Source organism: Gadus chalcogrammus, chromosome 11 (genome assembly GCF_026213295.1).
Source record: "Gadus chalcogrammus isolate NIFS_2021 chromosome 11, NIFS_Gcha_1.0, whole genome shotgun sequence".
NCBI classification, from domain to species: Eukaryota; Metazoa; Chordata; class Actinopteri; order Gadiformes; family Gadidae; genus Gadus; species Gadus chalcogrammus.
Window position 1 is genome coordinate 23,667,034 of NC_079422.1, and position 16,129 is coordinate 23,683,162.

General features: G+C 46.1%; 2 protein-coding genes across 4 annotated transcripts; both read left to right on the top strand.

Annotated features, from left to right (window-relative positions):
• The first annotated feature begins 44 nt into the window (after positions 1-44).
• grk5l (G protein-coupled receptor kinase 5 like) lies at positions 45-8,179 on the top strand. Of its 3 annotated transcripts, none has more exons than XM_056602617.1 (13): positions 45-201; positions 592-684; positions 1,075-1,138; positions 1,255-1,395; positions 1,956-2,146; positions 2,466-2,503; positions 2,658-2,747; positions 3,310-3,518; positions 3,950-4,087; positions 4,439-4,576; positions 4,767-4,898; positions 5,356-5,441; positions 7,382-8,179. In XM_056602617.1, exons 1-12 carry the CDS (start codon positions 68-70, stop codon positions 5,437-5,439), a joined length of 1,452 nt encoding a protein of 483 aa, XP_056458592.1. In that variant the 5' UTR covers positions 45-67; the 3' UTR covers positions 5,440-5,441; positions 7,382-8,179. The 3 variants fall into 3 exon arrangements, with proteins under 3 accessions (XP_056458592.1, XP_056458593.1, XP_056458594.1); XM_056602618.1 differs by having other exon boundaries at positions 4,767-4,894; XM_056602619.1 differs by having other exon boundaries at positions 45-162.
• A 2,074-nt stretch (positions 8,180-10,253) lies between these two features.
• Positions 10,254-14,137, top strand: star (steroidogenic acute regulatory protein). Its single transcript, XM_056602523.1, has 7 exons — positions 10,254-10,558; positions 10,830-10,937; positions 11,250-11,380; positions 11,890-12,048; positions 12,181-12,365; positions 12,745-12,838; positions 13,442-14,137. The coding sequence occupies exons 1-7, from the start codon at positions 10,495-10,497 to the stop codon at positions 13,559-13,561; spliced, it is 861 nt and encodes a 286-aa protein (XP_056458498.1). The 5' UTR covers positions 10,254-10,494; the 3' UTR covers positions 13,562-14,137.
• Positions 14,138-16,129: the final 1,992 nt, after the last annotated feature.

Genomic DNA, 16,129 nt, shown 5'->3' on the forward strand with positions numbered 1-16,129 from the left:
TGTGTGTGTGTGTCCATGTGTGTGTGTGTCCATGTGTGTGTGTGTGTGTCCATGTGTGTGTGTGTCCATGTGTGTGTGTCCGTGTCCGCCCCCGCGGGTGAAGTCGACAGAGTGCGTGGACGTGGCGAAGATCTACGCCGACCAGTGCAGCGAGAATCTCGAGTTGAGTCCCTGTAAAGAGATCTTCAGCGACTGTCACAAGTTTGTACATGATCCCGTATCCCCCGTCGCACACACTCCTCCACGTTTCACTTACGGCTCGCGCACACATTCTGGCTCGGGACAACAGGGCTCGGGATTACTTTACACACCATTGTTGCTGTTGTCGGGACGCATGTCAGGTCGTCCATTCATGGCGGTGCAAGACGCGAAGCTTACCTCTAGTTGACACCGAAAAAACTAGAGCACACGACGTCTTTATCCGTAGCGTGCGTGTTGTTTACCGAGGTAGAGGCGGAGTGAATCGGACGCACGCATGGCATTACGCAGCACTTCACCCTACACTTGCGTGACGGTTCTGGTGTGACCCGGGGGTTAGTTGACCCGCTGTGACTGCATTGGCTGAGCGTGTGTTTGTGTCTGTGTGCCCAGGACCCTTCATGACTACCTAAGCGGTGAGCCGTTCTCCGACTACCAGAACAGCATGTACTTCGACCGCTTCCTGCAGTGGAAGATGCTGGAGAGGTAAGTCAGCCTCTGCCCGTAAAAGAATAATAACGATAAAAGATTGAAACTGCATCTGGCATTACACTTATCGTACTGGGGATCTAAGGAAACAGAGACGTGCGTCATGGTGGAAACACAGCTGTCGATGCATTAGCTTTGATATATCTTAAAACGTTGTGGGACCGTCCGGTGGGCTTCCACAGCCGTCTTCACTGCCCCAGGACGTCCGTGTCTGGAGACGGTAATTGCATGCGAGGGGCCAGAACTGTCTGTACAGGAAACTGACTCCTAATGGAGCTCAACAGATAATCACTCACCCCCCCCCCCCCCCCCCCCCCCCCCCCCCAAAACAATCAATATTACACGAGCGTCTATTAATGTCTGCCGCCATGTTCTGTGTTCTGTCAGGCAACCGATCACCAAGGATACGTTCAGGCAGTACCGGGTCCTGGGGAAGGGGGGGTTCGGAGAGGTGAGTGCCGTCGGTTTTGTTGAAGCGCAACATGCGATGTGGATCGGCGTGGGGGGCCGTGCCGGCGGGGGGGTCTTCTCGACGTTAAGGCCGTACGCCCTCCTCCCACCCACCAGGTGTGCGCCTGTCAGGTGAGGGCCACGGGGAAGATGTACGCCTGCAAGAAGCTGGAGAAGAAGAGGATCAAGAAGAGGAAAGGGGAGTCCATGGCGCTGAACGAGAAGCAGATCCTGGAGAAGGTCAACAGCCGCTTTGTGGTGAGTGAGCATAAAGAAACGATTTCCTTTTCCTCTCTGATTTGATTTGATTTGATTTAAATTTATTTCGAACATGTAAAAGAAAACAAAAAAATATATCATACAGAAATTAATGATGTTAAACAAAATAGAAAGCATAATTAGATACATAAATGATAAATACTTGATAATTGTAGCATGTTCGAAAAGGAGTGGGAAGAAGTTTACACTTATTTAATCCCACCCCTTCTCCGTAACTCATTGAAATTAAGATTCCTTAGTCATCATAATAATAATTATTAACATTTTCATTTATTATTAATAAATAAATATATATATATTAGATATATATATTTTTTTTTAACGTATCCAAACATATCACTTATATGTTCATATCAGATATATACTATAATTTCTTACACATTTGTCAAAAAAATGAATAAATAAATCAACAAAATAAACAAAAAACATTCATGAAAACGAATGTTTTTGGTTTATTTTGCTTATTGGTGCTGATGCTGTGATAGAAAACGAGTTCACAGCGGCTCCCCGTCCCTCCTCTCCCCCCCGGGCCTCTATAGGTGAGCTTAGCATACTCGTACGAGACCAAAGACGCTCTGTGTCTGGTGCTGACCATCATGAACGGGGGCGACCTGAAGTTCCACATCTACAACATGGGCACGCCGGGCTTCGAGAAGGACCGGGTGCAGTTCTACGCGGCTCAGATCTGCTGTGGCCTCGACCACCTGCACAGGGAATCCATCGTGTACAGGTAGTCTAGGCGGCCTATCGCCCGTAGATGTGCGTGCGGCCAAAACCCGCCGGAGACATTAATAAACACACACTTGCATGACGCGCTTGCCCACAGTGACACAAACATGTTGTGCGTGTTGTGGAAGTGGCCCTCCCTCTGAGAATTGCCTCATATCTTGATCGTCTGCTAAGAGGCTCAGTAAAAGACACATTAGTCTGCGGTGTCTTCCTGTCTGAACTACTTCCTGGTACATCCGTGAATACATATCGATCTGTAAACCCATTGTTCCTTATTGCTTTTTCTTCCAAAGGTTAAACTACTGTTCTAATCTTTTCAGGGATCTGAAACCAGAGAACATCCTCTTGGATGACAATGGTGAGATATAACCCTATATGGACTCGTATCGTCGTGTCGCGAGCACGCTCACCAAAACCGATCAGTCGAACGCGCTAACGTGCACGGCGGTAGCGCTCGTCGTCCTCCCCGCTGACCCCGGGACTCTGTGTGTGTGTGTGCCGGTGCATTGCAGGTCACATCCGCATCTCAGACCTGGGGCTGGCCATCAAAGTGCCTGAAGGAGAGATGATCCGGGGCCGCGTGGGCACGGTGGGCTACATGGGTGAGAGGAACCCCCCCCCCCCCCCCCCCCCATACGGCATACGGCACCTGACCCCACCCCCACCACACCTAATTTATTTTGTTTTCTTGTTTTTCTTTGTAAAGTGTCTTTTAGTGACCTCCAAAAATGCACTATATATCAATTGTTATTATTATTATTAGGGCTGGGCAAAGATTCAAAGTTTTAATCGCGATTAATCGCATATAATTGGTGAGTTAACTCGCGATTAATTTCACTTTTAAAAACATTTTTTAGTCCCCTCCAATTTAAGTTAATGACATTATCAAATGGAATGACACATTATCATTCATACCAAATGTACTTAATAAGCAAAAAGTAGACCAAGTGATCTTGAGGGAGTTTTATTGACTTTTCTTTTTATTGACGTTGATATTCTGTGGGCAAAACCTTCAAAATCCCCCAAAAAAAGAAGAAGAAAAAAGAGAACGTGTGTGATGCATACATTTGTATCATAATCGCGTTAAAATAAGATTGCGTCAACGCGTAACTAACGCGTTAACTTGCCCAGCCCTGATCATTATTATTATCCCCCCCCCCCCAGCGCCGGAGGTGATCAACAACGAGAAGTACGGGATGAGCCCGGACTGGTGGGGGCTGGGCTGCCTGGTGTACGAGATGACCGCCGGGAGGTCTCCGTTCCGGGCACGCAAGGAGCGGGTGAAGCGCGAGGAGGTGGAGAGGAGGGTGCAGGAGGAGGAGGAGGAGTACAGCGACAAGTTCACAGAGGACACCAAGGCCGTCTGTAGGATGGTAGGCTCCTGAGAAGAGATGGGTCTAATGCATCCCCCAATGTCCAGTTCACCTGTAGGCATCCCTAGACAGGACGCCCCGCCCCAAACCTGCTCCTTAATGTCATGTTTCGATGTATTGGTAAAGAAAGATGAGATGAAAGACTGTCGAGGTACTCCATGGTAAATAGTTTAGATGATAAGCCGGTTGATGAAGGAGCGTAACTAAGGCCCAATCCCATTTCTACCCCTTACCCCTTCCCCTTACCCCGCCCCCTTGTTTTGAAGGGGTAAGGGGAAGGGGTAAGGGGTAGAAATGGGATTGGGCCTTAGGCCCAATCCCATTTCTACCCCTTACCCTTTCCCCTTACCCCTTCCCCTTACCCCATCAAAACAAGGGGGAGGGGTAAGGGGTAGAAATGGGATTGGGCCTAAGTCTTGGTCTTCCTCCAGCTTTTGACCAAAGACCCGAAGCAGAGGCTAGGGTGCCAGGCGGACGGGTCGGCGGGCGCCAAGGCCAACCCCTTCTTCAAGAACACCAACTTCAAACGCCTGGAGGCCGGGATCCTGGACCCGTCCTTTGTGCCCGACGTGAGAGAGAGAGCGGCCCTCATATAATAAACAAATTAAGATCTGTGTAGTGCTAATGAAGGGCCTGGTGATGATGAGAGACTTTATAGTTAATGTCTGTCTCTCTCTGTCGCTCTCTCTCTCTGTCTGTCTGTCTGTCTGTCTGTCTGTCTGTCTGTCTGTCTGTCTGTCTGTTTCTCTCTCTGTCTCTCTCTCTGTCTCTCTGCCTATCTCTCTGCCTATCTCTCTGCCTATCTGTCTCTCTCTCTCTCTCTCTCTCTCTCTCTCTCTCTCTCTCTCTCTCTCTCTCTCTCTCTCTCTCTCTCTCTCTGCCCTCTGTCTTGCGGACCCCTTGGTGCGGCCCCCCCCCAGCCCCGTGCGGTCTACTGTAAGGACGTTCTGGACATAGAGCAGTTCTCCACCGTGAAGGGCGTCAACCTGGACCGCACCGACAACGACTTCTACTCCAAGTTCGCCACCGGAAGCGTGTCCATCCCCTGGCAGAACGAGGTAGTAAAGGAGTGCGGCAGGCTTCTCACACACACACACACACACACACACACACACACACACACACACATACACACATGCACACACACACACGGATACATGTGCACGTGCACACACACACACACACACACACACACACACAGACTCTCTCTGCATCACTTATCTCCTGTGTTGTGTTCCCGTCCTCCAGATGATCGAGACAGAGTGTTTCAGCGATCTGAACGTCTTCGGCCCCCACGGGACCAGACCCCCAGACCTGGACTGGGACCACCCCCCGGAGCCCCCGAGACGCAGCGTGCTGGACAGGCTGTTGAGGAGGCATGTAAGATGACATGCACACGGGGTGCACGCACGCATACACGCACGTCGCACATACACAACCCCACAACCGTCCACATACATAACACGCACGCACACACAAGTACACGTACACACAACATAAACACATGCACATAACACAACACACAACACACACACACAGATGCACAAAAAGGTCATTAACACACCGACATTTACACACACAAACACACGTACAATCAGAGCACACGCACAATTACACATCCAGGGAACCAACGCATGGACGGTTCACACACACACACACACACACACGCACACACACACACACACACACACACACACACACACACACACACACACACACACACACACACACACACACACACACACACACACACACACACACACACACACACACACACACACACACACACACACACACACGACGCCCCCCTCACCCCTCTCTCTCTCCTCCCCCGTAGATCCCCGAGGTGTCCATTGCCAACAGGCGGGTGCAGTCTTCCAGCGTAAACTCTGTGGACTCCATGTCCCACTCTGCCCCCTAGTGGTATGGCAACCGCTCGGAGCCCCATTCACACACACAAACACATCCATACGCATACATACACACACACACACACACACACACACACACACACACACACACACACACACACACACACACACACACACACACACACACACACACACACACACACATATACATATACACACATAAGGAGGGAGGGAGCCCCCGGTTTACATTGGGGGGGTCGGACCAGAAGCTCCCAGACCACGTTCCTTCAGCCAAACGGTCCAACGGAAGAAAAGTTGACACTCATCGTTGACACTCATCGGGGGGGGGGGGGGGGGGGGGGGGGGATGGGGAGCCTTAAGACCCTCAGAGCTGGGGGGGAGGGGGATTGTTCGGCTGCACCACAAAAGCCACTTATGGTCATGAAAACAGGAACGGAAACATATAGAGACATGCTTACATTCAGGGGATGTGTTGTGTGAGAAAGACCACCACGGGAGGGGGATCGCAGCGTATTGGGTAGTCTGGCTCGGTTTTTATTTCTGGAAAAGTCCCGTCATCCGTCACAGTTCACAGTCTCTTCCTCTCTCTGACCCCGATCGCTGGCGTCGGCTATATGTATACGCCGTTCCCGGTTCACCCCTCGCCCTCTGCTATGACTTTTCACCCGTTTTTAATTCCTTGTTTCATGCCTGTTCCACCCCCCCCCCCCTACCCCCCCTACCCCCCACCCCACTCCCTTCCCCCCAATACATCCATACCTCAGACTACTCGTAAACATTCACATGAAGTTCCTCCTTCTTAGAACATGTCCACCACCATCGCCCCCCGAACACACAATGTGCAATGCCTTCCTGCACCCTCTCAGGCCCCAGATTGAGGCCCAATCCCATTTCTACCCCTTACCCCTTCCCCTTACACCTCCCCCTTGTTTTGAAGGGGTAAGGGTAAGGGGGAAGCGGAAGGTGTAAGGGGTAGAAATGGGATTGGGCCTAAGGCCCAATCCCATTTCTACCCCTTACACCTTCCCCTTACCCCTTCAAAACAAGGGGGAGGGGGAAAGGGAAGGGGTAAGGGGTAGAAATGGGATTTGGCCTCGTTAGTCCACGTTATTAGAGGTTCTGTCGCTGTGTCACGCCACAGACCGAGGGACGGTTCCGTCCCGCCGTTCGAACCGCCCCCCCCCCCCCCCCCCCCCCCCCCCCCCCCCTGGATCAGAACGTGGGACTGTTTGGATCAATGATCTATAATTCTATATATACATATACATTCTCTAAACATGAGCCTGCAGACATATCATTGTACCCGCTTAAAGCACATACACACACATACACACACGATTACTAAGAACTGTGTTGTGCTATCTTTGCATGGACAAGTTAACGAGAGAGGTATACCACCTTCTGCGTCTGCATACCTCATTCCACTGATGTTACCATTGTATGCTGACCCTCCCCAACCCATTCCCCCCCCCGACGTCTCTGTATATGTGAGATCGCGTTGACTGACTCTGAGATCGCGATGCTGTATGGATTTTTTTCTTTTTCTGCAAAGTCCCCATGAAGTGGAGAGAGGAACACATGCACTCAGCTAACTTAAACATTGCACAATATAAGATTATGTCATGCTGTATCATCACCCAATGAAAAAAAAATGTTTTTACAGTAAAGATGTTTTTACCTCTGACCATGATGGCACATTATTGTATTTGTTTTTTGGGGGGGTTTTGTCTTGGTTTTTATTTTGACATTTTGGAGGGAGAATAGGGACCGCCTCTGAAACCCAAGCCTTTAAAAAAAAATGAAGAATCAACCTGTTGCTGCGACGCCCACATCCTCTTTTATTAAATATTATTTGTCATTTCTTTTCTACATGTTGCCTCTGCTTTACACTTCAACACGCTGTGAGTTTTATTCTGGAATCTGCCACCACAATCTGAAAAAGGTCTTCCTCCACCTCCACCTCACCTTCAGATAGCAGGGCGTCGCTACGAGGGAGCGCGATCTCACGGCCAACATCGACCGGGCGCCAACCGGTCCCGGTGACTCGTGAGCGGAGGACGAGGAAGGCGAGGAAGACGGCGTTATAGTCATGCGAAATCCCACAAAAAGAAGTGTCCTTCTTACCGTAGCACAGCCAATGAAAAGGGACGACCAACACCTCCTCTTCTGCTTGTTTTAGAATGTGATGCATACTTATTGTTTTTTTTTGCGAGGGTCTAAGTGTGAGGTTGTAACTGGTTCATGCAGTTATTTAATAGTTCTTAGCCAATTTTCAATTGACTGAACGTGTATTTTATTTTGAACTTTTTTGATGTACTTGATATAGAAAAAAAAACTAGAAAAGGAAGAATTGGAATTTGAATAAAGTGCCTCCCGTCAGCATGACCTTCCGGACGGACTCCAGCCCTCTGCTTTTCCTTTTAGACTCCATGTTGTGCTTTTGTTTCATCGGGGGAAGGAGAAAAGACACACACACACACACACACACACACACACACACACACACACACACACACACACACACACACACACACACACAAACGTTACGTTGGAATGAACGTGGGAAAGTTCACTGAGGAGGGAAGAGATACTGAGGAAGAGGAGGGTGTTCGCAATCTTTTTTCGTTCTTCTTTCCGTGCTTGGATGTACAGGAAGGTGCTGAGTGCATGTGACAGCCAAACCCACTGTGTCTTTTGAGCTCCCAATAAACCCTGTGCTGGTCTGAGCACTCCACATGATGCTGGTCTCTCCGTCTGTGTGTGTGTGTGTGTGTGTCTCTTGTACCTGTGATGCCTAGTTTTTTAACAAGCAAAATCTATGAGTAGAGACAATCATTTTCTAAATAAGTCCAATATTTAGTTCAATCATCTGAGGCGATAACAAATGCGGTTGCTTCCACCTCTAAAAATGAACTTCTTAGGAGGTAGAACAGATTACATTGAACATTACATGTTTCAATTAATTCACTAGAAGACAGAATACATTTCACAAACAGTTGCTATTGTAATAACCATTTCTATAGAAAATAAATACTATACCATTTGACACCCCACCATTTATGTAAAACAAGTGTTTTTTTTAAAGGGCAGAATAGAACACAGTTTTGTGTATTAATGCGAGCAGGATGTTCCAGTGGTTCAACTCCCAGCCTTAAACTTGAGGGTTAAATCCCAAACATCTGCACCGCTACCAAACTATAGGCTACCTTGAGCAAGATTCCTAACCCTGCCTGCTCCTAAAATGCCTGAACATTAAGATAGTGCTATTGAAGGCAACCATGACATCCCGTTTTTATTTGAGAGGGTTCAGCCTGACGAAGGCCGTAGAGATGCATTAATCCTGCCAAAGGGGTGGCAGGTCAGGGTGACTACGATTTTTCATCAGGATTTCCCAACTTGTGCTCCATGCCTTTGTCGCTCCGATTGGCCCATTTTCTCCTCTAACCCGTTCCCGTGGTTACAACCAGCACCCAACGGCACCTCCAGATCTGGTGTTTGACGCACGACCGATTGAAAGCATATTGTTGTAAGATAGTTGGGGCTTCGGTTGGAAACCGTCGACAAGGTTCCCAAAACATTTGAGCTGCCTAAGAAAATATGATGTCTACAAATCAGTTGAATGAAATTCCCTGCCTAGGTGTGGCAATTTGAAACTGGGATCAAATTCCACACACTTTAAACATTGTATACAACATTTGTCACTTTTTTTTAATGTATTTTTATCAAAGGAATTTATACCTTTTCACTTATTTTATAAATTAACTGATGACACAACTGCATGTATGGATATGAATATGACCGAAATACAATGAATTTACAGTAGACAATAAAACGATATCAGTATGAACAATGAAACTGAAGAACGTCTTTATCAAAAGAAATACACCCATGTAAATAGTGTAGAATTGAATAGTCCTATTCATCCAATGCCCCCTTAAATCCTGCGTCCTTCCCCCTACTTGCTAAGCAAAACACTTATCTGCTTGTTACCGTAATTCTCCGGTTCACTGGTGGTATGTTGTTCCTAAGATTATAGTAATCATTCCTGTATCTGCTCCTCACAGTTCATGGTTGTCCATTTACACTAGGGGAGATTTATACGGGGCCCGGACCCTATGTCAACAACTAGCGATAAATCTCCAGGTGTTTTATTTTGACGACGCCGAATCGCCGAGCAGAACAGAATATTTTGTCCTTGAGTGTCAGTGTGTCAGAGGGTTTGCCAGATCTCCAGCCTGGGGTTTGTTGGTCGTAACGCGTTCACGGATGAGTCATGCTGACCTCCACTCTTCTTACCGTTCATTCTGACCTACTTCCTTCCTTCGGCCTTAAGACGGCCAGTGTTCCCAGATGTCACACATTGTTGTGAGAAAAGCCCTATGCTTGTATGGGACTCTGTGTGTGCTCGCGCGTGTGTGTGTGTGTGTGTGTGTGTGTGTGTGTGTGTGTGTGTGTGTGTGTGTGTGTGTGTGTGTGTGTGTGTGTGTGTGTGTGTGTGTGTGTGTGTGTGTGTGTGTGTGTGTGTGTATGTGTGTGTGTCAGTGTGTGTGTGCGTGTGTATGGATGTCTGTGTCTGTGTGTGTGTGTGCGTTTGTATATGTGTGTTGATGTGTGTGTGCGTGCGTTCATTCGCATGTATACATGTGTGTGTGTGTGTGTGTGTGTGTGTGTGTGTGTGTGTGTGTGGATGTGTGTGCATTGAGGGGCACTGGTCGTTATCAGAAACTGTGTTTACGAGGGCTGATACAAACCCTCTGTGTTCGAGGCAGCAGCCTTGGCAAAATAGCCGTGGAATGGCAAGGTGATGCAAGTGTGTGTGCTCGACGCTTGCATGTGTGCGGGCACGTGTGTGTGGGTGTGTATGCAAGGGGGTTTATCTACGTGATGATAGCGCTGCGGCCTTGTAGCGGAGTGCTTATATATCCACACGGACACGGTCAGACCTTTGAAGACAGAGGGCTACGGCATCCATACGGCGCATCCTGCATCAACTCTTCAGCACGCTGAGAAGGACTTAAGAACCCACTCGCATTCCGCTATCGGGTTTATTTTGGTCGGTCCCAGACAAAGTTATACATTAGAAGATGTTGCCTGCAACCTTCAAGCTGTGTGCTGGCATCTCTTACCGCCACACAAGGAACATGACAGGTGAGTCTACCTTAGCTGAAGATGGACATTCATATACTGTATTACAATACATTAAAACAGTATGTATATCTATATATATAATATAATGACTACAATTAAATGCGTTCACTCACTATGGGTAGTAGGTAGTACATTCTCCCCAACTAATGAGCGTTCTAAACTCAATCTTTACAACGAAGAGTATGCTATGCAGAATATGTACAATGTGGCCTTATATTTGTGGTGCTTGTGTCATTTCTTGTGGTTTTAACCGTGCTGTTTGACCTGCTAGGTCTGAGGAAGAACGCTCTCGCTGCCATCCACCATGAACTCAACAGAAGGGCCGGCCCCGGCTCTGGCAACTGGATCAATCAGGTCCGCCGGCGGAGCTCATTCCTCAGTGAGTCACTGTAATTACGCCCCGTTCTTAATCAGGGTAGATATAGTGCGAGTTACACAGGCTTTTCATTTAGGTCAACCCCTTTGCTGGGCTGAACACAAAACATACCGTGTTTTACAAATCGACGGAGCGTGTGAGTTTGTAACAACGCAAAACAAGAGATAAAAAGCGGAGATAATTACAAGATTTAAGGTTCTATCTTCTTAATCCCCCCCGAAAGGGAAAACTGTTATTCCATGAGCAAACAAACTAAGAAAGCAGAATCAATGCGAGGGCGACAGTTGCATCGTGTCTTTTGTCGTTCCTCAAAAGGCTCCAGGATCGAGGAGGCGGAGGAGTACAGCCCGGAGGAGGTGACCTACGTGAGGCAGGGGGAGAGCGCCCTGCAGGAGGCCATCAGCATCCTGGGGGAGCAGGAAGGCTGGACCGTGGAGACCGTCGCAGTGAGTACCAGCAGGCTCCACTGTCCTGAATGGCTCTGAGACGGATGAGTAGCGACCGGGTAAAACCAAAAGGAGTTTTTTATCACCAATGGGTTTTTCTTTGTATTTAAGGATATGAGTTGTACTAACACAGGGGTCACCAACCTTTTTGAACCTGAGAGCTACTTCATGGGCACTGAGTCATACGAAGGGCACCCAGTTCTATACACTCTTCTGAGATAACACATTTGCTCAGTTTGCCTTTGGTTATATATTACTATTAATGATTAATGATACTCATCTATGTGAAGACATGTTAATTAATTAAGTCATGTTAATGATTTCTCAGAATAATTATCAACAATGACTTAAAAAAGGTGGGAAAGAGCTTTTCAAGAATGAGTAGTGCTATGTTTAGAACAGGCCTGCGGGCGCCTCATGTGGTCCTTGCGGGCGCCATGGGCACTGCGTTGGTGACCCCTGTACTAACATAATCACTTTCTGCATCTTCATCACCTACCCCCAATCAGTCGAACGGGGACAGGGTTCTGAGCAAGGTGGTGGCGGGCGTGGGGAAGGTGTTCAAGCTGGAGGTGGTGGTGGACCAGCCTCTGGAGACCCTTTACGGGGAGCTGGTGGGCAACATGGAACAGATGGGGGACTGGAACCCCAACGTCAAGCAGGTCAAGGTGAGACGGGCCCACGTTTGTTCGGACGGACACACGTGCCGACTCATTAGCGAAGGTTGACTTTAGTTGAAACAATAACGTCCGACGATGTGCATCGACTGCCGTCTGACCGTTTTCTCCTCCTGACCCCAGATCCTGCAGAAGATCGGCGCCGACACCATGGTCACCCACGAGGTGTCCGGGGACACGCCCGGGAACGTCGTGGGGCCCCGGGACTTTGTCAGCGTCCGCTGTGCCAAGCGGCGCGGCTCCACCTGCTTCCTCGCCGGGAAGTCCACCCAGCACCCCGGGATGCCCGAGCAAAAGGGGGTGGTGAGGCGAGTCACACATGTTATAATACATGTTATAACACATGTTATAACACATGTTATAACACAAGTTATAACACAAGTTATAACACAAGTTATAACACACGTTGACGTTTCATTACCGGTGGTATATATATATATTCAATTCAATTCAAAAAAACTTTATTTGTCCCCAGGGGGCAATTGAGGGCACATAGCAGCAGCATTACAAAGGACAGGGCCATGTCCAAACAAAACAAAAAACAACAAACAACAAACAACAAACAAAAACAAAAACACAGCATTGCTACCTGGCAGACAACACACACAAGCACAGGTGTCCACAAACACACACATCCATATAAACATGCACAATGAGGTTCTAAGATGATTGGCTTTAATTGTGCAGAGCGGAGAACGGCCCCACCTGCATAGTGTTGAAGCCCGATGCCGCAGACCCCAATCGGACCAAGTTCACCTGGTTATTAAGCATAGATCTCAAGGTACACAAGTAACCCACCGCACTCTTACAATAACCGCATCGCTGGCTTTAAAGGCACCCAGTGCAACTTTATGTAAACATTCAATGAAAAATAAACATTCAATTTCTAGTCTTTTTTACACGTAGTAAGTTTCAATAACTCCATACCATTACATATCGACATTCAAGGAGCAAAGATGAGACGTCGTTGTGTGGTGAGAACTGATAGAAAATCGTAAACAACAACAATCGCCGGTGGGGAGAAGCCATTTTTCCATTGACTGGAAGCCTGCTTTATTTATTGCAGGTTACAAAAAATAATACAAAAAAGAAAGAAAATGGCGGCATTGTTGTTGTTATCGATTTTCTATCAGTTCTCACCACACAACGACGTCTCATCTTTGCTGCTTGAATGTCGGTATGTAATGGTATGGAGTTATTGAAACTTACTACGTGTAAAAAAGACTAGAAATTGAATGTTTATTTTTAAGCCTCGAAAGTTGCACTGGGTGCCTTTAAACGAGTGGAAAATGTTCAATTTGAATTGACAGTTAGTAACTTATAAAACAAACATTCCTTAACATACTAATCATTAAATAACTGTGTTAACTTCTTTCTTTAATAGGGCTGGATCCCGAAGACCATCATCAATAGAGTGCTCTCCCAGACGCAGGTGGACTTTGCCAACCACCTCAGACAGAGGATGGCTAGCAATGTGTCTTTGGAGATGGCGCCCGCATGCTAACTTAACTGCTTACCCTAAGTAACGTCTGCATGACTACAAGTCGGAAACATCATACTAAACTGCAACACCCTGTCACAACTACTGACCTGGAAGGAATCCACACAGAGACTGGCAAGACTTCATATGAATTGCGCTTGTTTAAGATCTTTGGACAATCTTAACCCTTTGACGATCGACTGCCCACATATAGGCACACGTAATTTATTCATGATTTCTTCTTTATTAATATCCAGAAAGATTTGAATTGAATAGGGAAATTGTAATGTTACCTTTAATTTAAAAAATAATCATTAATTACTTATTGCACCAAACAGCTCTAGCTGAAGACAAGGAGATAAAAAGAGAGAGGCACATGAATCAACAATATTATATAAATGTGCCTTGTCTTTAATCCTTTCCTCTATTGTTGCCAATGTTTTTATGCTTACCAAAAATGTTCTGATCTTTTCTCATGTGATAACATCTGAAATAATTGTCTCCCCCTACATTGTAAAATAGCACTTTTGTTAGAAAATTTTATTTATTGCATTAATGGTATTGCATAAAGTTTGTAGACTGCCAAGCAAATAAAGAATTGTCATTGGAATTCCTGTTTTTTTATTGGCCCATTTATTATAACCTGTCAAACATTTTGAGAACCTTTCACAATGACATTTTCCACCAGAAAATGCATAAAAAAGTGTTGACAATAAAAATATTTCGGTTTCTCCCTTTCCTAGTAGCACAGCGTGTATGGTGTTAGCCAAGAACACATTTTCCCAAGATGAACTAATAGTTTAACTACTGCCAGCTGCGTAGTATTTTCCTAGTCCTGATAGTTTAAATCGATCCAAAATGTTTTGCAACAGTTTTTTACTTGGACTATATGCTGCCTTAACTTAATAATACCATCTAATTATCTGTTTCACTCTGGTTAGGGTTAGCCTAAACACAGTTTATCAAGTGGACCAAACCAATTTATTCATTTGCTATTTGGTCAGTTATAAGATGCTTTTATCTAAATTCAGATAAAGATCCCGTTCGGTAAGATTCAAGAGTGATTTGATTGTACGGTTCTAGAAATCTGTCTATTAGTGAGTGAAATGAGCTGTGACCATCTTTGAGTACACTCCCTTTGGAGCAGAGAGAGGGGACATTTTTGGGTTGTTTACAGCATTTTGGTCTCTACAACACTCTGTACAACACTCAAATCTTAAAGTTGTTTTTCTTATGATACAGGCAGTCAGAAAACAACCTTCATTTTTACATTTCTATCAAAACGTCATAGCCCCAAATGAATCATGTAAATTATGGAGGTTTGACCATGACATATGACTCTTATTTATTTGGTGATTGGAGCCTCCAGGATACAGCAGCTTCCAGCGATATCTCAGCGACTGACCATCCCGGAGCCTAGACACCAATCCCCCTGTGAAAACCAGACCTAACACTATCTCTGGAGCCCTCGAAAAGAGGGAATAGGAATATATTAGTGTCACTATTTAAAGTGTAAAGTAAGAGAACAATGTAGGCTTGAAACCAAATCATTTCCAATAATGCCACATTTTATGTTCTCAAACGATCAGTCTTCTACAAGGAAAAGTGGAATATTCTGGATCCGGAGGTACAACAGATTGCCTCACAACAGTGTGGATGTCACGCAGGATTCAATCAGTCTGTCCTCCATTTTACAAATCCCAGACTCATGTGCAGAGCCCAAACTCAGGCCAAAGTCAATGTCGGAACCAACAATGGACATTTTACAATGCACATGTGTCACTGTCCACTGCGCGATTCTCTGTAGCAGGTGAATCTGGGCAAATTCTGGGAAGTCATTCGTTTTTTACATGGAAAGACCCACTGACAAGAACAGAAGATTGCAAGACATAGACCACCTGCTGTTTTTTTTTCACTTCTTCTGTGCAATCCTATATTTAAATCAAATGAACATGATAAAAAATAATGGTCAATGGAGCATAACCTCTTGCACAGCATCATGAGTCAGATCTGGATTATTCTCTATTATTTTAACAGTGACACAGGAATCTGTGACTGTTTATAGCCTCTTGGAAACCTTCCAGAAGTTTCCCTGACCCTGGGAGGACACAACCAAGTGAATGGTCCACCAGCATGTCCTCACAACATCTATTTATATACACTGCCGTTCAAAAGTTTGGGGGTCACTCAGACAATTTCATGTTTTCTCAGAAAACTCACTTTTATTCAACAGTTTTCAGCAATGCTAACATAATTGCACAAGGGTTTTTTCTAATCATCCATTAGCCTTTTAACACGATCAGCTAAACAATGTACCATTAGAACACAGGTGTTATGGTTGCTGGAAATGGGCCTCTGTACATCTATGTAGACATTCCATTAAAAATCACCAGTTTCCAGCTAGAATAGCCACTGACCACATGAACAATGTTTAGACTGTATTTCTGATAAATTGAATGTTAACTTCTTTGAAAAAAATAGTGTTTTCTTAAAAAAAATAAGGACATTTCTAAGGATCCCAATGGGTAGTGCATATCTGTGTCTGCATTCTCTCTACAATCCTCTCTGCCTGCCTGTGTCTTTCTATATATA

Bases quoted from the DNA above. Each gene is read 5' to 3' on its own strand.
- star (XM_056602523.1), top strand. From the start codon at position 10,495: ATGTTGCCTGCAACCTTCAAGCTGTGTGCTGGCATCTCTTACCGCCAC. The intron at 12,049-12,180 runs GTGAGACGGGCC...TCCTGACCCCAG, and splicing joins CCAACGTCAAGCAGGTCAAG to ATCCTGCAGAAGATCGGCGC. The intron at 12,839-13,441 runs GTACACAAGTAA...TTTCTTTAATAG, and splicing joins TATTAAGCATAGATCTCAAG to GGCTGGATCCCGAAGACCAT.
- grk5l (XM_056602617.1), top strand. From the start codon at position 68: ATGTGTGTGTGTCCGTGTCCGCCCCCGCGGGTGAAGTCGACAGAGTGC. The intron at 2,147-2,465 runs GTAGTCTAGGCG...TAATCTTTTCAG, and splicing joins AGGGAATCCATCGTGTACAG to GGATCTGAAACCAGAGAACA. The intron at 4,899-5,355 runs GTAAGATGACAT...CCTCCCCCGTAG, and splicing joins ACAGGCTGTTGAGGAGGCAT to ATCCCCGAGGTGTCCATTGC.